The 22678-nt window shown below is 36.8% G+C and overlaps 1 protein-coding gene across 2 annotated transcripts; it reads left to right on the top strand.

The window, feature by feature from the left end:
* The first annotated feature begins 180 nt into the window (after positions 1-180).
* On the top strand, positions 181-13905 carry LOC133645156 (eukaryotic translation initiation factor 4E-1A-like). Of its 2 annotated transcripts, XM_062040004.1 has the most exons (7): positions 181-268; positions 4324-4427; positions 4495-4590; positions 4658-4721; positions 9089-9202; positions 9269-9408; positions 12866-13901. In XM_062040004.1, exons 1-7 carry the CDS (start codon positions 251-253, stop codon positions 12978-12980), a joined length of 651 nt encoding a protein of 216 aa, XP_061895988.1. In that variant the 5' UTR covers positions 181-250; the 3' UTR covers positions 12981-13901. The 2 variants fall into 2 exon arrangements, with proteins under 2 accessions (XP_061895988.1, XP_061895987.1); XM_062040003.1 differs by having other exon boundaries at positions 9089-9408; positions 12866-13905.
* The last annotated feature ends 8773 nt before the right edge of the window (positions 13906-22678 follow it).

The following is a 22678-nucleotide window of genomic DNA, read 5'->3' as shown; positions in this document are numbered from 1 at the left end:
TGATAAACACGAAAAAAGTGGTGTGAAGTCAAATTTCGTTCCATGCTTCATAATTTCATTTACAGTATATTTGAGTTATTAAAAAAAACTTATTTTTATTTTTTTTACAGGTTTGCAATTATACTGATATTTTTACACGCTACCTTTATAAGGTAGCGCCAGGACTGCGCATGCGCAATGTGATGCACCAGCTGGTCCAATCAGCTATTTTAGCAGGTGCCAAAACAACAAACTAGGAAGGTCTCACAAGATGGCGACTGCTTTTCCGGTGAGTATGTACCGCGAAACGCCGGTATCTAAGCCGGTCCGGGTTAGTGTCCTCCGTACGCCTGTCATGGGGTTGGCTTACTTTACAACGCAGGTGCCGAACGAATTGTTCCCTCGCAAGTTTTGCCGTTCAAACTGGCATCGGCCGTAAGGTGTGACGTCATCATCGTTAGCACAGCAGCTTTTCTCGATAGTGTGTTCCCTTTTAAAAATGTCACGTATTCGTTTATAGTAGGCGAACAAGTTGTCAGGTAAGTTGCCATTATCAGGACAGGATTGTGAAAGGGGAACTGCACTTTTTTTGGAATTGTCTATCCTACACAAACCCTATGTAAGACAAGCGCACGTTGCATTCTAAATCGTAAATAAACACTAGCAAAAGTCAACCAAAGATGGAACCAATAGGAGTCTCTCTATTCCGCCTATTCAACGCTCTAAACACATCCAAACACCATCCATCAACGTTTTTTATATTCATGCTGTAAATATATATGTAATGAAGTAACATGTAATATTTAAGAATGTTGGTGTTTTTAAGCATACAGCGGTGTATCAACTTCACAGATGCATCACAATGTTCACTTTTCCCTTCAACAACAACTAATTTTATTCATGGCATTGATTGATTGAGACTTTTATTAGTAGATTGTACAGTACATATTCCGTACAATTGACCACTAACTGGTAACACCCGAATACGTTTTTCAACTTGTTTAAGTCGGGGTCCACTTTAATCAATTCATGTTAAACTTGGCAGATTGGCAGACTTCATGAGAGACAACAAAGACAAATATCGATCCATAATCTTGTATTAAGGATGAGATCCCAGTTTTAGAAGCTCTGCGCGAAACAAACATCGTGTAGCAGTATTGGTAAGTGCGTATCAAGAATGACAAACTACGAACATGATAAAACAATTACTCACTGTACAATGTCTGCTCTCATTGGGATGCCGAGTGATGGGAGCTTTCCGTTTCGATCAGGGGTGCCCGCGAACAGGTTTTATCTGAGTTTGCCAAGTATAAAAATGTACCTGAAATTTTTGAATGAAAGAAACTGCTGTTCTAAATGTGTCCACTAGATGTCTCAATAGCAATTATTTGTATCTTTGTAGATGATGCTACATATGTACAAAATAAACCACATGATGTTAGTACATCAGTCGAGGAAAATGATCAAATTATATAAATATCATCCTGTAATTTGATTTTGATATAATTTTTTTTTATCTTGATAGATTGAAAATAAACAGAGTCGACTGATGAACATTATCACATAATTTATTCAGAAAGTATAAATAACGATAAAGTTTATATACTATTAACCGCAACAGGTAATTGTAAAAAAACAAAACAACAACATTATGATTTGTACATTTTCAGAATGTGCTAGTTCTATTTTTAAACAAAGAAAACAATCGGAAGTTGTCTTTATTTTTAAGTTATCGTGCCGTGATTTTACTAGTTCGGCCCACTTGGGAGTAGATTTTTCTCCATGTGGCCCCCCATCTAAAATGAGTTTGACACCCCTGGTTTAGAGATGAACAATTCATCATAATCCTCACGCAGGTTTAAAAAGATAAGGTGCCACAAAAGAGTGTATTTTTCGCAATCCTCGTGTATAAGTTGAATGTCAAAGTTGACCACCTTCTGGGTTTATGTCCACAACCTTCTACTATCCAGGTGAGGGGCATAATTTAGAATCTAGAATTAACTTTCACCAACTCCGAGGCCATGCAGCTGCTCATCCGCTCAAAATGTCAATACAGCAGCATAAGATAGTGTGATCATGCCAACAATGGTTTTACTGTGTCTAATACCGTATTTTCCAGACCATAGGGCGCACCGGATTATAAGGCGCACTGCTGATGAATGGTCTATTTTTGATTTGTTTTCATATATAAGGCATTAAAGGAGTCATATTATTATAATTTTTTTCTAAATGTAAAAGACTTCCTTGTGGTCTACATTAGTGGTCCCCAACCACCGGGCCGTGGACCGATTGGTACCGGGCCGCACAAGAAATAAATTAAAAAATATATTTTTATTTTTATTATTATTATTTTTTAATAAATCAACATAAAAAACACAATATATACATTAAATATCAATATAGATTAATACAGTCTGCAGGGATACAGTCCACAAGCACACATGATTGTATTTCTTTATGACAAAAAATGAATAAATACCATAACACTTATTTACGTGGCTCGCCGTCATCTTTGTTGTAGCGGTGTAGCGTGCAAGGATGGGAGTGGAAGAAGTGTCAAAAGATGGCGCTAACTGTTTTAATGACATTCAGACTTTACTTCAATCAATAACGGAGCAGCATCTTCTCATCCGGAAACAACAACACCGGAAATGTGTCCCGTGAAAAAACGTCCGACCGGAACTCTAATAACTAAAGTTCCTTGGGTGAATAATGTAAACTCACTACACCGGTATGTTTTAGCGCTTTCATGGCGAGTTTACTGACAGATATAAGTAAGAGCTTTACACTACTTTATATTAGAAATGGCAACAGCGGAGGATGAATGTCCCGTAACAAGAACATCAACTACGGCGCAGGCGCGGACACGCGCAGTTTTTCAGGATTTATGCAGTTCACAAATACAGATCAGCAGGTACCAGACAGTAAAAAGTAGAGATGTCCGATATTATCGGCCGGCCGATATTATCGGCCGATAAATGCTTTAAAATGTAATATCGGAAATTATCGGTATCGTTTTTTTTATTTTTTATTTTATTTTTTTTATTTTTTATTAAATTAACATAAAAAACACAAGATACACTTACAATTAGTGCATCAACCCAAAAAAACCTCCCTCCCCCATTTACACTCATTCACACAAAAGGGTTGTTTCCTTCTGTTATTAATATTCTGGTTCCTACATTATATATCAATATATATCAATACAGTCTGCAAGGGATACAGTCCGTAAGCACACATGATTGTGCGTGCTGCTGGTCCACTAATAGTACTAACCTTTAACAGTTAATTTTACTAATTTTCATTAATTACTAGTTTCTATGTAACTGATTTTATATTTTTTTACTTTCTTTTTTATTCAAGAAAATGTTTTTAATTTATTTATCTTATTTTATTTTATTAATTAAAAAAAAAAAGGACCTTATCTTCACCATACCTGGTTGTCCAAATTAGGCATAATAATGTGTTAATTCCACAACTGTATATATCAGTATCGGTATCGGTTGATATCGGTATCGGTAATTAAAGAGTTGGACAATATCGGAATATCGGATATCGGCAAAAAGCCATTATCGGACATCCCTAGTAAAAATAAGTTGCTTTTGCATAATATTGTGAAACAAAACGCCAGATAATGTCTCTTACCTTATACACACACCATAATAATACTCATATGTTTATTGCGCCGACAATCCATTAAGCGATGTGGCTTCATAGCTTACCAAAGTCCTACTAAAACATTTTGATAGATTTTTGAGCGCCGTGTGTAATGTTCTATATTTTCAATGGAACATATAAAATGTTGGTGTTTACTTGAGACCCATCATAGAGCAGGCTTCACTTATCTCTTATGTTTTACTGCCATCTACTGGTCACACTTATCATTACACCATGTACCAAATAACATAGCTTCGAGGTGGGTGAGCTCAACCAAACGTATTCCTTACAATAGGCACACTTGGTTATAAGGTGCACTGTCGAGTTTTGAGGGGAAAAAAAAGGAAAATCTGGTATTTGGTTAATATCCAGGTCACAAAATATACATGGAGTATTGTTGGCGGTTGTTGGATGTTTTTTTTTTAGGTCTTTATGTGCGAAACAGTATTGGCTGCATTGTTAGCCACCTCGTACTTACAGCATTTTACTATTTAGAATGCATAAATAAAATACAAATATATTAGTTTTTGTCTGACATGGGGATTGTGAATGATAGGCAAAATTCCCCCCAAAAAGTGCAGTTCCCCTTTGACGCTTGTAGCCGGGTTACACTGTCCGTAGCTTGTTCTGGGATTGTACTCAAAAGTGTACAAAGTAATACTTTAAATTACTATTGTGTTTTTTTAGGTGATCGATCAAGTCACTGCAGAGCCTGAGGAAGAAACAAGTGAGAAAACTGTTGAAAATGTTGCTAGTCCAGAGTCCTACGTCAAGCATCCATTGCAGAACAGGTAGAATGCAAACCAGGCTTCTGTCAGGTCTTACATTTGTTTATGTATTTGTTTATTCATTGTGCAGATGGGCTCTTTGGTTTTTCAAGAATGACAAGAGCAAAACTTGGCAAGCAAACCTTGGTCTCATTTCTAAATTTGACAGCGTGGAGGACTTCTGGGCGTAAGATAAGCTATATTCCCAAGCTGCTATGCCAAATATATAACCAATATCATCCTCCCCTTCCCAGGTTGTATAACCATATCCAGCTGTCAAGTAACTTGACGTCAGGATGTGACTATTCGCTGTTTAAGGTAAAAACACACCCCTCTCACATAAATAAGCTTGTCCCAATCCTTCAGCTTTAAATGGGCCCTATTATGCAAAACTTACCTTTCTTAACTGACCTCACATCCGGTGCGTCAACTATGCGAGGCCCAAAGCATTAAAGGGGTCTGGGTGTAATTTAGCCTCGGAAAATGCACTACGCTGGCGTTTTTTTGGCTGTCGGAACCGTTCACATCACCAAAAACATACGTTTCTTTAGAGTTCCTCGAGAGGTAACCAAAAAGGGCGAAAGAGTGAAAGAGTTCACGAAAGAAGACGAGAAAAGTAGCACACACAAGTTTGCAGTGATCACTTCGTTAAACGCTGGTTTGATAAACTTTTAACGTTTAGTATTTCCCATTTCAATCAATCAATCAATCAATGTTTGCTTATATAGCCCTAAATCACGAGTGTCTCAAAGGGCTGCACAAGCCACAACGACATCCTCGGCTCAGATCCCACATCACGGCAAGAAAAAACTCAACCCAATGGGATGACAATGAGAAACCTTGGAGGGGACCGTAATACACCGTTAAAAACAACCGCAGATTTTACAGTAAAAAACTGGCAGCTCAGTCAACAGAATTTTAACGCAAAAAACAATAGTACTCTTTTTTAATTTACAGTAATATGCTGTAAAGAATAACGTACAATTTATTGTCATTTTTATTAATTTAATGGGTAGTTTGCTGTAAAGTTGTGTATTTTTTATTTAGACAAAAACATGTTTGGAAAGTATGATAATATACTGTAATATTTGTTGCAATATTGGATACTATTAAAGTTTAAAAGGTATGCCATTTCAAGCAGTACATATATTTCTTCTGTCAAAAAAAAAACTTAGTGCGAAAATAAAAGTACTTTATTGACACATAATTTCCAGGTGTTTGTGGGCCAGATAAAATGATGTCGCGAGGCAGAATTGGCCCCCGGGCCTTGAGTTGGACACCTTAGCTGTAGACTCATGTTTGACGTCCCTGGTCTAAACGCAATGCGACCTGAATGTGATTTTTTTTTTGTGTCGGCTTTGGGCGAGCTACGTCATTCGCGTGCGCCAGAAAGACGCAGTCACCAGCGGAAATGGATATTTCACCCGGTTTCAATTTAAGACGGCTTACTGTGCATCACTTGTCAATAGTGTGCAAATAATAGGCTACGTGTTATATATATATTAGGGCTGCAACAACTAATCGATTAAAATCGATTATCAAAATAGTTGGCGATTAATTTATTCATCGATTCGTTGGAACTATGCTATGCGCATGCGCGGAGGCTTTTTATTTTTATTTTTTGGTAATTTTTTTGTTGTTGGTTTTTTTTGTTTTATAAACCTTTATTTATAAACAACATTTATAAACAGCTGAGAAACAATAATCAAAATAAGTACAAAACAGCGCCAGGGCGGCGCAGAGGCTACGTCTCATGAGGTGGCGTAAGCTGGCCAGTGATGTCATGTGCAGATCACGTGACGACGCCGTCTCCTTTGCTGGAAACATTCGAAAAATGGCGCAGGAAAACACTACCGATAGTTTAGCGGAGAAACATCTTGAGGTTATTGCTTCAATGGAGAAAAGTGTATGACCTAAGTCGTCAAAAGTGTGGGAACACTTCACTTTAAAGACTTCAAAGAAGAGCGTTTCCTGCAAAATGGCACGGAAGTACAACATTGCTTCAGGAGCACCTGAAGAAGAAACATGTTGGAGCCATGGATGAAGGGAGGAACTCACGGTAGGTAACTTTTTAAGTCCATAGTGGCAACAAGCATTCATGAGTTCAGCTTTTTTGTGAGTAACTTTAAAGTTATGCCTTTGTTGCAACGCGGGGCTGATAATGTGTCTCCGGCACATTTGACTCCGTTTTGAGAGAGAAAACGCACGGTTACCAATTTCGAAATAAACGTAACGGACAGAAATATCTCAGGTTGGTTTCATAATGGATCAATGTAGCCGGGCCGATAAAGCTATATAAATCTATTTAGATTTGAGTGACGCTTTAGTATAACTAAACGTTATTAAGGTGCTGGAATATTTCATGCTATTATTCAGAGGCAGCCCAAAATGAATCTTTTATTATTCACAACAGAAACGTGTACAATATCTGATTCAGTTCTGATCTGATGAGTTACATTTCTGTGTTATTATTGGTGTATGCTGCACCCCCAATGTCCACAACATGGTGCCAGTATGCTTGTTTTTTTCAATAAAATACTGGAAAGGATAGAAATGTAGTTTGTCTCTTTTATCCGATTATTAATCGATTAATTGAAGTAATAATCGACAGATTAATCGATTATCAAATTAATCGTTAGTTGCAGCCCTAATATATATATATATACATATACATATACATACAGTATATATATTTATTTATTTTTTATTCTGAAGATTGTTGAAAGACCGGAATCACAGCTTACATGTGAGTTGAAAAATAAAGGTAACGTAGATCCACACTGATGTCCGTGTCTCCTCTACTTAACAGCCATAAAAAGATTACAACCCTCCCAAATATATTACACTATATACATTATATTACTTTCATTTACTATCACGTTAAACACTCATTTTTAAGGTGTTGTGAATTTTCATTTTGTTTTGGAGTAGTAGCGACTTTCTCCTGGTCAATTTGCTTTGTTTTCACTTTATCGAAGTGTGCATGCAAGTGACATCGAGGCCACAATGGGGCCTGTGTGTTTACACTGGAGTCTGATAAAAATCACATTTTACTTGCAGTGTAAACAGCTGGAAAAAAATAATAAAAATGCACGCCAACTTTTAGAGCTTGTTTTGCAACCGTTTACCTCAGTCATATAACTTGGTACGTGACACTTGTAAACTGTTAGCATGCTAACATTAAAGTGCTAACTTTTCTTGCTAAATTAATTTTTTTTTTTTTTTCTCTAATTCCTCAGCCATACACCTTAGTCATATAACTTGGTATGTGACACAAGCTAAATATTATCATGCTCGTTAGCTTGCTTGCATGCTAACATTAGCATACTAACTTTTTGAGCTAGTTTTGCAACCATTTAACCCAGAGTCATACAACTTGGTATGTGACAGTTGTTAGCATGCAAACGATAGCATGCTAGCAAACTAACTTAAGCATGCTAACTTTTTCATTTCATTTTACACTTTTTTTTTTTTTGTATTTCCGCCGCCATACACCTTTGAGTCGTATAACTTTGATTTGATTTAGATTGATTGGTCCCAGTTGGGGAATTCATTTTCACTGCCGTACATTTAAACAATAGACATTACACATCACATCATTTTTTATGTCATTGCCTGAAATTAAAAAAAAATTAAAAAATCACGAACAAGAATAATACATGACCAACACAGTTACAGGCTTGTCAGACAGGTCGGCCGGGCCTGCTGTTTAGGGCGGCTATAGCTGCAGGGATAAGGCTTTTCCCGAGGCGGGCCCTCCGGAATTTGATAGTTCTGTACCTGCGCCCTGATGGTAGTGGGATGATGTATTGCTGTAGTGGGTGAGTCATATCCTGGACTATTGTGTTTGCCAGTCGAATGATGGACCTGTGGTTTAGCTCTGAAATGTTGGGTGTGGGTAGGCCGATGATTTTAGCTGCTATGTTTGTAATGCGTGTGAGTTTGATCCGGTTGGTTACAGAAAGCATGGTGAAAAAACATGTGGAACAGTACAGAAGGATGGGTTGAACAATGCTTTGGTAAAGTAATAACAGGAGATGAGGTGCAACGTATAGTCCTTTAAGTACTTGGTATATGAAACATGCTGACTGTTATTATGCTATCGTTAGCACACATGCAAAATGTTGCATTTTACTGTGCAATATTACCCTTCGGGTGCAATACTTCCGACACTGATTGTCATTACTTTATTACTCCAGTACTCTTGTTCTGTTCTGTATATTGTACAGTTTTTTGTATATTGTACAGGATTGCTTATTGTTTTTATTGGATAGTAGTCTGTTTATTTAAATTCTTATGTTTTATCTTTATTACTTATGTGATTTATTTTTATTTCATACTTGTTTCCACTACCGCACCTTAAATTGGAGTCCTTAATCTCGTTATATGCAAATATAATGGCAATAAAGTCCATTCTATTCTATTCTACATTTTAATGTAAGCATGCTAATGTTTTAGGCTATCTCTGTAGCTCATTTTGTACAGTTAACCCTAAAACTCACGGATTCAGACACTCGGCACCATCTAATAAGTACGGCGGCTTCCAGCGACCCCCGGCCAGAGGTCCAGGGCACAGATAGCAGGCCCATAATTTTCTAATTATTATTATTATTATTATTATTATTGCGCATGGCGATGTTACTGTACCTTTTGCTCTTGTCGTCTTTGCATTCCTTGGTCAACAGGATGACATCGAGCCCATGTGGGAGGACGACCGGAACCGGCGAGGCGGCCGCTGGCTGATCACGCTGTCCAAGCAGCAGCGCAAGTCAGACCTGGATCGCTTCTGGTTGGAGACGGTAGGTTTTGATGTGGCGATAGCCGCAGGGTCCTGCCGTCACGTCGCACTTCCGTCTTCCCCGCAGCTCCTGTGTCTCGTGGGCGAAGCTTTCGACGACCACAGCGACGACGTGTGCGGCGCCGTCATCAACGTCCGTACTAAAGGAGACAAGATCGCGATCTGGACCACAGACTATGAGAACAAGGAGGCCATCACGCACATAGGGTGAGCACTGAGACCAGGGGTGTCACACTCATTTCCGTTGAGGCCCACGTCACAGTTTTGGTGAATAATGTATAAATATACCTCATGATATTATGACACAATTGCCTATACATTTGACTATTAGATATTTTTTACATGCAAGGTAAATTTTTTTACAATTTTACCGTTTAAAAAAAAAATATATATTTACCGTGAAATGTTTTTTTTTACAGTGTATTACTGTAAATTAAAAAACGGTACCACACTAAATTTCTGTCAACTCAGCTGCACATTTTTTACCGTAAAATCTACGATTGTTTATTTTCTGTAAATGTAAAAACTGGCACCACTGTTTTTAACAGTGAATTTCTGGCTACTGAGCTGCTCGTTTTTTTAAATCATCATTAAGTCTATCGTCATGTCTACACTGTAGGTGATTCATACGGCCCCATTCGTGCTGTTTACCTGACACATGAAACGTGACGAATTGGGCGGCTGCACTTTCCCCTTTAGCCGCCAGATGGCAGTAGAGTGAATACCTTTTTAAAATATGTTTTGTGACAATTCCAACTTTGAGCACAGCGTCACTTACTATGGAGATTGGTGCTTTCTAGGGCTGTGAATATATGGGCAACACACGATTCAATTCTTGGGGGTAACAATTAGATTCAGAATCAATTCTCAATGCAAAGTCAATTATCTTTTAATAACATTGGGTGCCAGTTCTATGAGTAATTACATTCCTCCATAAAATAGACAAACTTCTCTGATAATTTGTTGTATTGTTTAAAAGAAAACAGTTTTTGTTTAACCAGAATCAGAAGTACTTAATTAATCCCCTAGAGGGGCATTAAAAGAGTAGAGCTGATGCAACCAGCTGCCACTCCAGCAGTGCCATTTCTACATACAGCTAAAAAAGTAAAATTAAAACAACAACAAAATAATTAACCAATAATATATATTGCGCATAATAAAATAAAATGTAATACAATTCTACCCAATTAAGTCAAATACAATTAAAGCAACAAGAGAACTATCCAAGAGTACTTTTTCTAAAGAAAATATATACAGCAGATATGGACATCTACATCAATATTCTGATTTGCCTGAGTGGTTGGACAGGACAGATTTAAAAAAAAAAACTATTTAAGTAGGTTTTATTTTTTTAAATCAATTAAGAATCGTTACAAATAATCAGGATTCATTTGAAATTATTTTTTTTATTTTTTTTGACACCCCTAGCGCTTACAATAATTTTCAGCTGACCGCATTGCAAAATGATAAACCCCCATGCAAGATCCACCCAGGAATGGAGCCATATGCATCCCTTTTCTACTGTATGATGATTTTGTTGCATTATTAGATTGTTTTAAATAGATTTTAATTTATTTTTAAATCAATTAAAAATCATTACAAATCAGGATTCATTTGAAAATCTTTTTTTTTTTTTTTTTGACACCCCTAGCGCTTTCCATAATTTTCAGCAGACCGCATTGCAAAATGATAAACCCAATGCAAGATCCACCCATATGCATCCCTTTTCTACTGTAGGATGATTTTGTTGCATTATTAGATTATTTTAAAGTGAAGTGAATTATATTTATGTAGCGCTTTTTCTCTAGTGACTCAAAGCGCTTTTACATAGTGAAACCCAATATCTAAGTTACATTTAAACCAGTGTGGGTGGCACTGAGAGCAGGTGGGTAAAGTGTCTTGCCCAAGGACACAACGGCAGTGACTAGGATGGCGGAAGCGGGGATCGAACCTGGAACGGCCACTCTACCAACCGAGCTATACCGCTTAAAGTAGGGATGTCCGATAATGTCTTTTTTGCTGATATTCCGATATTGTCCAACTCTTAATTACCGATACCGATATCAACCGATACTTAATTATAATTTGTTGAAAGGACTAGTTGGTACAATCCCTGGGGACTCTGCATGGCAGGGGCGTCCTCCTCCCTGAGCCAGGCTTGCACCTGACCGCATACCTAAGTGAGGCTAGGTGACACTGCTGGGAGGCTTTTCCACCATTGGGACACATCTTCAGTTGTGTGCCCCAGCGTCACGGGGTGTTTCGGCCCGGCTTACCACAAGACACCCTCTGCTGAGGAAGGGCCCACCCCAGGGTGATCAAATCCCTGGGTGTGTGTGTCCCATTAGGTGTTAGCCTTAGCAGCCCAGCTGGTGTCACTCCTCCTCAACCACAACCAATGGCTCGTCCTCTCTGCTGTGTTGGCCAGCTCTTTAATGGCCTGTCTGTGAGCCTGCCCCCTGACTCCAACCTCTCTAAGGAGCTTTGCTGTTGTGCTAGCTACAAAGCCCCTACAGCCCACCTCCACTGGGCGCACCCTTATCCTCCAGCCTCTGTCCTGTGCCTCAGCTGCAAGGTTGGAGTACCGCAGCTTCTTGCGTTCATACGCTTCTTCGATGGCATCCTCCCACGGAACTGTCAGTTCAATGATATAGTTACATGGCAGGTTTCAGACCATAGGGCGAGGTCTGGACGCAGGGTGGTCGTTGCGATCGCCGGGGGGAAAATTAGCCTCTGATCTAAGTCGACTCGCATCTGCCAGTCCCTGGCTGCATTCAATGGGCTTAGATCAGGATTTGAAGGTCTTGTCTTCAGCTTTTCCCCCTCCCGAACAAACGCTGGTAGGTGTCGGCACACATCCTGGTTGTTGATGGGTTGGGCGTTGATTGATATATACAGTCGTGGAATTAACACATTATTATGCCCAATTTGGACAACCAGGCATGGTGAAGATAAGGCCTTTTTTTTTTTTAAATTATAAAATAAGATAAATAAATTAAAAACATTTTCTTGAATAAAAAAGAAAGTAAAACAATATAAAAACAGTTACATAGAAACTAGTAATTAATGACAATTTGTAAAATTAACTGTTAAAGGTTAGTACTATTAGTGGACCAGCAGCACGCACAATCATGTGTGCTTACGGACTGTATCCCTTGCAGACTGTATTGATATATATTGATATATAATGTAGGAACCAGAATATTAATAACAGAAAGAAACAACCCTTTTGTGTGAATGAGTGTGAATGGGGGAGGGAGGTTTTTTGGGTTGGTGCACTAATTGTAAGTGTATCTTGTGTTTTTTATGTTGATTTAATTCAAAAAACGATACCGGTGATAAAAAAAAACCGATACCGATAATTTCCGATATTACATTTTAAAGCATTTATCGGCCGATAATATCGGCAGGTCGATATTATCGGACATCTCTACCATAAAGCTTCAAAGATATGCAACTGCATGCAGTAGATGCATTTTTTTCTGTCAAACTGGAAATACACAAATATATTCAGCAAGAAAAGATAAAGTACTGTACGAACGCATATTATTTCCAGGCGTTTGTGGGCCATATAAAATGACGTGGCGGCTTGGGTCTGAGTTTGATACCTTTTTGACTTCATGTTTTCTTGCACTTTGTATTTCTGACGTGGGTTTCTTTCCAGCCGCGTGTACAAAGAGAGGTTAGGCATTCCGCCCAAAGTGGTCATCGGGTACCAGTCTCATGCCGACACGGCCACCAAGAGCGGCTCCACCACCAAGAAGAAGTTTGTCGCCTGACCACGTCGGCGTGTCTCGGAGAATCGTCTCCCCCCTCCGTGAATGTATGACAGGTGGACACACGCCGCCTGTCGGTTTGTAGTCACTCGGCCAAAGTGTTTGGAGGCGAGTGTGCGCACAGTTAAACGGCTGCACTGTCCGTGAAGAGCAGTATTATGTTTGCTGAAGTGGGCAGAGGGACGAGAGATGTTTTGATGCCCGTTTGTTTTGGTTAATGCAGCTGCATATTCAAGAGTGTTTTTGTTTCCAGGGCCACATCTCATAGAAGTGTTTATTAAATCTTGTACAAAGTGTGAATAGTTTCAAAACAAATAGACCTATTTTTTACAAGAGCAGATGGAATATATTATGAAAAACACACGCGGTGCTTGTGTAATGTTGTGAAATATTTAAGTTGACGTCTTTGGCAATGACAAATGGTTCTTCGTGCTCTTGATGACTTTTTTGTGTTACAGTCATTGCTCCTAATTATTCAGATGCCTTTTTGTGTTTTGTTCAGGTGCACCTTACAAAATGTGATTTCTATTTTCAGAATGACCTCTGACCCTGAAGTACTACCTGTGGCTCTGAACAGTAAATGGGCAATCATACATAAAGAGTGGTGTGTTTTCTTCCCAAGAAGGAGCAGGAAGAGTGCCTGTTTGGTCCGCTACTCTCAACCCTTCCTGCATCAAATGTTGCCTACATCTAAGACAGGGGTGTTAAAAGTACGGTCCGGAAACAAGTTTTATCCGGCCTGTGGGATGAGTTTGCTAAGTATAAAAATGAACCTGAATTTTTTTAATGAAAGAAACTGCTGTTCTAAATGTGTCCACTGGATGTCGCAATAGCAATTCTTTGTAGATTATGCTACATATGTACAAAATAAACCACATGTTGGTACATCAGTCGAGGAAAATGGGCAAACTACATAAATAAGCTTAGTGCTCCACCGCTCCCAGTCTGTGGAACGCTCTCTCTGACCACCTGAGGGCACCACAGACTGTGGATGCTTTTAAAAAAGGCTTAAAAACCCTTTTTTTTTATTTAACAAAAAAAGCCTTTTTTTTAGATGTATGCATACTAGTTCTAGCTATTAGGCTGTTCTAGTTTTTATTTTTTTAAATTTTTATTATCTTTTTATTTTTTAATACACTGCAGCACTTTGAGGTTGTTTACTCAATGTAAAGTGCTTTTTACAAATAAAATCTATTATTATTATTATAATAACATGTAATTTGATTTTGATCAAATTTTTTATCTTGATATTTTGAAAATGAACACCAATGAGTTGACTGATGAACAATATCACATAATTTATTCAGAAAATATAAATAAGGTTGATATACTATTGACCGCTACAGGTAATTGTAAAAAAAACACATTATTTATACATTTTCAGAATGTGCTTGTTCTATTTTTAAAGAAGAAAACAATCTGAAGTTGTCTTTATTTTTAAGTTATCGTGGGAGTAGATTTTTCTCCATGTGGCCCCCCATCTAAAATTAGTTTGACACCTTTGGTTTAAGACACAGGTGTCAAACTCAAGGCCCGGAGGCCAATTCTGGCCCGCCACATCATTTTATGCGGCCCACGAAAGCCTGGAAAAAATGTTTCAATAAAATAAAATTTTAAAAAAATAAAATTTTTTAGTAAATGCATTAATTCTTTCAATTTTGGCAGGAAAAAAAATGCATATTTTAAACTTTAATATTATGTGATCGTGCCAATTATATTATTATATACTGTATTGCAAAACTATGTTTGTGAGATAAAAACAAACAGTTAAATATCTGCTTGTCACCTTTATGATTTTAAAGCAAGTTATACATAAACAAATCTAATAATCAAATGCATATGCATTTCGATTAATCATGATTAATCACAGGTTATAACCCTGGTACATAATGTAAATTATTTTTTTAAAAGCGAACCTCAGAAAGCAGCCATTACTGCGATGTCGCCCTCAATGAAAATGAGTTTGACACCCCTGGTTTAAGACGAGCGCTGCGTAGCACAGCGATGTTTATATTGTACAGCTGCATTATTGTGAGAGTTTGGCTACTTTTAATATTTCAAGCAGTAACAAGAAATGTTAGCCCTGCAAGAGATTATATTTACTTACGCACCTCTTTTGACGGTATTTGTTTCAAAATACGAGTCGACGTCTATGGGCGAAGTAACATACTTTATGTTACGAGCAGAAGTTGAGCCTCCTTGCCACTAGTTGGCGTAATCAAGGTCACCGTGAACCCTACGACATCACGTGTTAGCTAATGGGTGCCTTTTAAAAAAATAATTAGAACTTTACTTTAAAATGTTTTCTACCTCTAACATTGATTGATTGATTGAACAACATCCAAAAAGCTGTGAAAACTACGATGCTGTGCTCCAAATTTGGATTATTTACGTAACTTGTGTGAGCCTATGGCTTTACACTTGGTCACTGTAACTAGGGATGTCCGATAATGGCTTTTTTGCCGATATCCGATATTCCGATATTGTCTAACTCTTAATTACCGATACCAAAATCAACCGATACCGATATATACAGTCGTGGAAGTAACACATTATTATGCCTAATTTGGACAACCAGGTATGGTGAAGATAAGGTCCTTTTTAAAAAAAATAATAAAATAAAATAAGATAAATAAATGACAAACATTTTCTTGAATAAAAAAGGAAGTAAAACAGTTACATAGAAACTAGTAATTAATGAAAATGAGTAAAATTAACTGTTAAAGGTTAGTACTATTAGTGGACCAGCAGCACACACATTCATGTGTGCTTACGGACTGTATTCCTTGCAGACTGCATTGATATATATTGATATATAATGTAGGAACCAGAATATTAATAACCGAAAGAAACAACCCTTTTGTGTGAATGAGTGGGGGAGGGAGGGTTTTTGGGTTGGTGCACTAATTGTAAGTGTATCTTGTGTTTTTTATGTTGATTTAATTAAAAAAAACAAAACAAAAAAAAAACGGTACGATAATTAAAAAAAACGATACCGATAATTTCCGATATTACATTTTAAAGCATTTATCGGCCGATGATATCGGCAGGCCGATATTATCGGACATCTCTAACTGTAACCTATTTGTATGGGCTTTCCTCTTTGTGATGTTAAGTTCCTGTTATAAGCTGTTATACAGTATATGCCTTGAGCTCTTATTTTGAAGGCGCTAAGAGCGGAAGTGTGACATGTGGTGAAGCGGAGGTTTCGGAAAAGAGAGAAAATAATATGGTCCTCGTGTAAAACTGGAGCCTCCGTGTTTGTTACTTTATAATTGTATACAGTATAGGCGACTTATATAAACCCTCGGTTACATCACACATATATATATATATATATATATATATATATATATATATATATATATATATATATATATATATATATATATATATATATATATATAAAACCTTTTAACAATAAATTCTAGATTTTTATTTTCAAAAAATATGCAAAATTATGTGTAAAAAAAAATTCACATTGCCACGATTGTGAGTAGAATTTTGAGGAGAAAAAAATATTTATTCAATTTTGGAATAAGTCTGATTTGTTCTAAAAAAATAAAAAATCTTATTTTCACAATAAATTTTACTTTTTTATTTTGAATACATTTATTGTGTTCCGAATTTTGAGGGGGAATGAGTTATTCCATCATGGAATAAGACTGTTTTGTCTGTCTATCTGTGTTGGCCCTGTGATGAGGTGGCGACTTGTCCAGGGTGTACCCCGCCTTCCACCCGATTGTAGCTGAGATAGGCTCCAGCGCCCCCCGCGACCCCGAAGGGAATAAGCGGTAGAAAATGGATGAATGGATGGATATATATATATATATATATATATATATATATATATATATATATATATATATATATATATATATATATATATATATATATATATATATATATATATATATATATATATATATATATATTCCACAACATAGCATTTCAACTGCCATTAAATAACTGTGTACCTTACAATAAATCTCACGTTAGCTTTAGTGTAATTTATAATATTTTGCAGAGCAATATCAAAACGTATCTTACAATTAGCAGAGAACAGGAAGTCTACTAATAGCTTCCGGTTTGCGGTCATATCTACAGACTTTTCAGGTACCAGCAGATGGCGCAATTGGACCTCTCATTGCATAACAAACCAATATACATATTTTAGCAGGAATTTCACTCAAATAATCAAATTATTTCTTATACCCGTTACATATATATTGCATTCTATTTTAGTTGGTTTGAGTTTGGTGCTGTTTTTGTACTTGTTTTGACTATTATTATTTATTTGCTTGTATGTAAATGTTGCATATTTCAAAATAAAGGTTTATTTATATATTTAAATAAAAAGAAACCCAAGCGCAGAGCAGCTATGACCACGCCCCGCGCTCCCCGGAGCTCATTTTGATTGGTCGCTGCAAAGTCCCTTCTTCTTCTTCTGGCTGCTCTGCTGATTTCTCATGCAGTGCGCCACTTTTGCCCCCACCGGTCGCTGAGGGGAAATGCATGGCTGCCTTCATTATGACACCTGCTGAAGGCAAACATGTGATGGCAAGTTGTCAACATTGCACTCGCCAGTCGTCGTCATGCCAAATTATACACACAGGAAGCAGCCATGCTGAAAATCCACTTCTAAGGGTAGGTTAGACTTGTTTTCCATGATATTAATACTGTTAAATGGGATTAAATTGTGATTGCCAACCGCATGCTCTAATGCAGTGTTTTTCAACCTTTTCTGAGCCAAGGCACGTTTTTTCCATTGAAAAAAATGCGGAGGCACACCACCAGCAGAAATCATTAAAAAACGAAACTCAGTTGACAGTAAAAAGTCGTTGTCGCAATTGTTGGATATGACTTTAAATCATAACCAAGCATGCATGACTATAGCTCTTAATGTCTCAAAGTAGGTGTACTGTCACCACCTGTCACTTCACACCCTGACTTATTTTTAGTTTTTTGCAATTTCCCTGTGTGTATTGTTTTACTTCTTGTCTTGCGTTCCTATTTTGGTGGCTTTTCCTCTTTTTTTGTGTGTTTCCTGTAGCCGTTTCATGTCTTCCTTTTAAACAATATTCCCCGCACCTACTTTGTTTTAGCAATCAAGAATATTTCAGTTGTTTTTATCCTTCTTTGTGGGGACATTGTTGATTGTCATGTCATGTTTGGATGTACTTTGTGGACGCCATCTGCTCCAAAGTAAGTCTTTGCTGTCGTCCAGCATCGTTTACTTTGCAGCCAGTTCAGTTTTAGTTTCGTTCGGCATAGCCTTCCCTAAGCTTCAATGCCTTTTCTTAGCGGCACTTGTGTGTTAGATACATTTTTAGCTACACACCGCCTCCCGCATATTTGTGATCACGACAAACCATGTTTCCGACATCTACAAAGCAATTAGCTACCGGCTGCCACCTACTGATATGGAAGAGTATTACACGGTTACTCTGCCGAGCTCTAGATAGCACCGACACTCAACTACGGCACTTGTGGATTATAATTACTGGTTTGCAAAAAATATTTTTAACCCAATTAGATAATCTCCCACGACACACCAGACTGTATCTCACGGCACAGTGGTTGGGGACCACTGCTCTATTCTTTGCTATCGCTGTGTGGCCCTTTTGTTGTGAAAACACGGGTTCTTCTTCAGTAATGCTGTGTTCCTTCAGAAACTATTAGGAACGCTGATGATTTAAGTTTGTTCCACAGGCAATTGGTATGTGTTGTACACGGTGTTTAAACAATATAGGTCAGGGGTCCCCAAAATGCGGCCCGCGGGAAGTCTCAAGTTTTTATTTTTTATTTGTCCGACCGCTTCTATGTTAGCTACCTCTCTTTATTTATACTGTCTATTTTCTGCTGGACCTACTCTCTATTTTATGCTGCTTTTTTTTTTTTTTTGCTGCAGCTGTTACGTATTCTGTAATATTGTACATCAGGGGTGTCCAACTCATTTTAGCTCAGGGGCCCCATGGGGGGAAATCTGTGCACACACGGGCCGGACTATTAAAATCATGGCATTAAAACTAAAAAAAATAAAGACAACTTCAGATTGTTTTCTTTGTCTTACTTTGGCCAAAAATAGAACAAAAGCATTCTGAAGACATGACAATAAAAGTATAGAAAAAAAAAATAGCCGGCAGCGGTAAAGTTTAGATCAGGGGTCCCCAAACTACGGCCCACTGGCCGAATACGGCCCGGCAGCGTCCAAAATCCGGCCCGCGGGAAGTCTCAAGTTTTTAAAAAAATGTGTCCTTTCTAATCTATTTTCTACCGCTTGTTACTCTCGGGGTCTCCTAGCCGCTCAGGCAAATCATATTGTCTAAAAATGCATCTTCGCATCGATACCATGACATCATCACGCAGTGTCGGGCGAGCGTGCAGCAAGTCTGCACTCTTTTAGTCAATTAGTGGAATATATATATATTAAGATATATATATATATATATATATATATATATATATATATATATATATATATATATATATATATATATATATATATATATATATATATATATGTGTGTATATGTACTGTATGCATATATACTGTATGTATGTATGTATATGCCGTATTTCCTTGATTAGCCGCAGGGGCGCTAATTAATTTAAAACCTCCTGTCACTCCTGCGCTTACCAGAAGCCTGCGGGATGGCCAAGCATGCGCTAATTATTTTAAAACCTCTTCTCACTCCGGCGCTCACCTTACCATGAAAAGCACATTTAATTAAAAAAACGTTATTATTGTCTTACCTTTAGGTATAAATGAGTCCATGCCAGCTCCTTTTGAAGAAAAGCATCAATATAGAAGTCTTCCTTATCTTTCTTCAGTTTTAAAAGTCTCTCTGTCTCGATGGAGATCTTCCTTTTAAGTATTACCTCCTGCTTCGATTGAAAGTCCAGTTTAAAAAACTGTTTTATTCTAGATATGTAATCCTCCATGGTAAAAGTCCAAGCAAACAATGGCTGCGCACTCTTGCTGCAGGTTGTCCTCTTCTGCAGCACTCTTCTGCAGTACCAGCAGTCGCAAGAAGGATCACTAGCGCCCTCTACCACCAGGAGGCGGGAGTCATTTAATGACTCATATTTGACCCGGCGGAAGTGCCAAGCATGCGCTAATTATTTTGCGAAACGAGTTTGACCCGGCTGTAATTCGAGGCATGCGAATACCATATTCCCGGCGCCAATTCAAGGAAATACGGTATGTGTGTGTGTGTGTGTGTGTGTATACACGTACACACACACACACACACACACACTTGTATTTGTTACCTTCTCGAGACCTCCGAAAAATGCCTCCCTCTTTAGGACCAGCCTTTCCAGATATATAAAGGTTTGTATTTACAACATTAATAATATATACATACTATGCCAATATAAAAAAGCTTGTTGTGAAAAATGAGTTGGAATTTCACAAGAAAAAAGGCCACAATTTCACAAGAAAAACTTAGAACTTTGGCAGTATTATAATAAAAGTCATGATGTTACTCAACGCAAGTCAAAATTTTACAAGCAAAAAGTGAACATTTGTGCAATATTATGATACAAGTTGGAATTTTATTTAATAACAGTCGCAATTTTACAAGAAAAGCTTAAAATGTTGGCAATTTTATGAAAAGAGTCGACAAAAGTCACAATTTTATAAGAAAACTTTAAATTTTGGCAATGTTATACTAAGAATCTGAATTTTACTTGGCAAAATTATGACAAAAGTCATAATTTTACTCAAAAAATGTCACTGTTTTACAAGAACAACAAAACAATTGGCAATGATGTGATAAAAGTCAGAATTTTATGACAAATGTCACCATTCTGCATTAAAAAAATAATCATTTTACATAAAAAATATTGCAATATTACAGAAACAGAAAGAATATGACGAATTGTTCCCGATTTTATAAGACAAAAGTCGACACGTTGTGAGAAAAAGACTGCTTTTAGTCAATTATTTGTTTCTAATTTATTTTTAATCTTCATAATTTTCTTCAAGTTATTACAGTATGTCTCGATGTATACATATTTATTTAATTTTATTTATTAATTTTTGGCCAAAAAGGGGCACATTTCAATTCCTTACACACACTTGTCATTTCATATGTTGACCAGAAGGGGAGCACTTTTAAAATCGACACACAAGTCATTTTGAAAAATTCCTCCTTTTTAGGACCACCCTCATTTTGATATTACTTTGAGACAAGAGCTATAGTGATGCATGCTTGGTCATGCTTTAAAGTCATATCCAACAATTGCGACAACGACTTTTTACTGTCAACTGAGTTTTGTTTTTTAATGATTTCCGCTGGTGGTGTGCCTCTGCATTTTTTCAAGGCAAAAAATGTGCCTGGGCTCAAAAAAGGTAAAAAAAAAATGGACTAGAGGTCCAGGTCTGTATATGAGATGGCGTTTTGTTAGTGATCTCTGCTCGTGTGTATTTTCGTTTGTATTTTTTTTTCATACAATATTTCTGATTTAAAAGTGTGTTTTTCATTTTTAAAAGGCATGTTTCATAATTGTTTTTTATAAATAAAATTGATTTCAATTAATTTGCTATTTTTTAAGGTGCATGCAACTCTACCACTGTATTATTCAAACCATTGCTGCAATGCTTCTTGCTGTCCACCGGGTGGCAGCAGAACACTGTCTATTCTAATAATCCAAGCGTACTGTGCAGTAAATATTTTAATGTTTGTTTATTCATACCAGCTTTTAGTGTTGGTATGAATGTACAAACAGACAGTTTGTAGAATATAAAAACATAATGTTTGAACTTTAAAAAACCTTTTATATATATACTGTATATATATATATATATATATATATATATATATATATATATATATATATATATATATATATATATATATATATATATATATATATATATATGTATATATATATATATATATATATATATATATATATATATATATATATATATATATATATATATATATATATATTATATATGGATAGAAAAACATGATATGTAACAATATGAAAATTACATATACAGTGCCAAAATCATCACAGTTATCATTATTATTGTGGTATTGTTGAATGTACTCAACACGTATTTATACACACACACACACACACACACACACACACGCACACACTGGTATCTTTTGACTAAGTTTTTTAAATATATAAAATAAATAGGCACACTGTTGGAAAAGCCACTATTTTGCACGTTTTGTTTCTTTTGCATCACTGATAGTGTTTTATTCATTGTAGTTTATCTGTTATAATGGCTGAGCTTTTATTGTTTTAAATATTGGTTTGTATTTTAGCACTTTAAGATGTATTTGAATTAGAATAGAATACAATAGAAAGTACTTTATTGATCCCTGGGGGAAATTCAGCACCACAGTTAGCTCACAATAGACAATAAACACTTAGGTAAACAAATACAAAAAAACCTAACAAAATCTGTTATTTATTATTTCTGGCGGGTGTTGTGGCGTCCCACTTTGTTCAGCGGTCCTTGAATGCACTTTTAAAAACACCTTCGTCTCGTATTCCTCTGAGTATATATAATATACTTCATACTGTTAACTCGGGACTATAAGCCATTATTTGTTTCCTACGCTTTGTACCCTGCGGCTTATCAAGTGGCGCGGCTAATTTATGGATTTATCCTCGCTGACGCCCATAATGCAAATAGTTTTCATTAAACACGTGACACTGAACTGTGGTGT

Source organism: Entelurus aequoreus, linkage group LG28, assembly GCF_033978785.1.
Source record: "Entelurus aequoreus isolate RoL-2023_Sb linkage group LG28, RoL_Eaeq_v1.1, whole genome shotgun sequence".
In the NCBI taxonomy this organism is placed as follows: domain Eukaryota; kingdom Metazoa; phylum Chordata; class Actinopteri; order Syngnathiformes; family Syngnathidae; genus Entelurus; species Entelurus aequoreus.
The sequence above is the reverse complement of the archived record's forward strand: the minus strand, read 5'-3'. Positions and strand labels throughout refer to the sequence as shown.

Coding starts and splice junctions, on each gene's coding strand:
- LOC133645156 (XM_062040003.1), top strand. Junction 4,428..4,494: donor AAGCATCCATTGCAGAACAG/GTAGAATGCAAA, acceptor TTCATTGTGCAG/ATGGGCTCTTTGGTTTTTCA. Junction 4,591..4,657: donor AGCGTGGAGGACTTCTGGGC/GTAAGATAAGCT, acceptor TCCCCTTCCCAG/GTTGTATAACCATATCCAGC.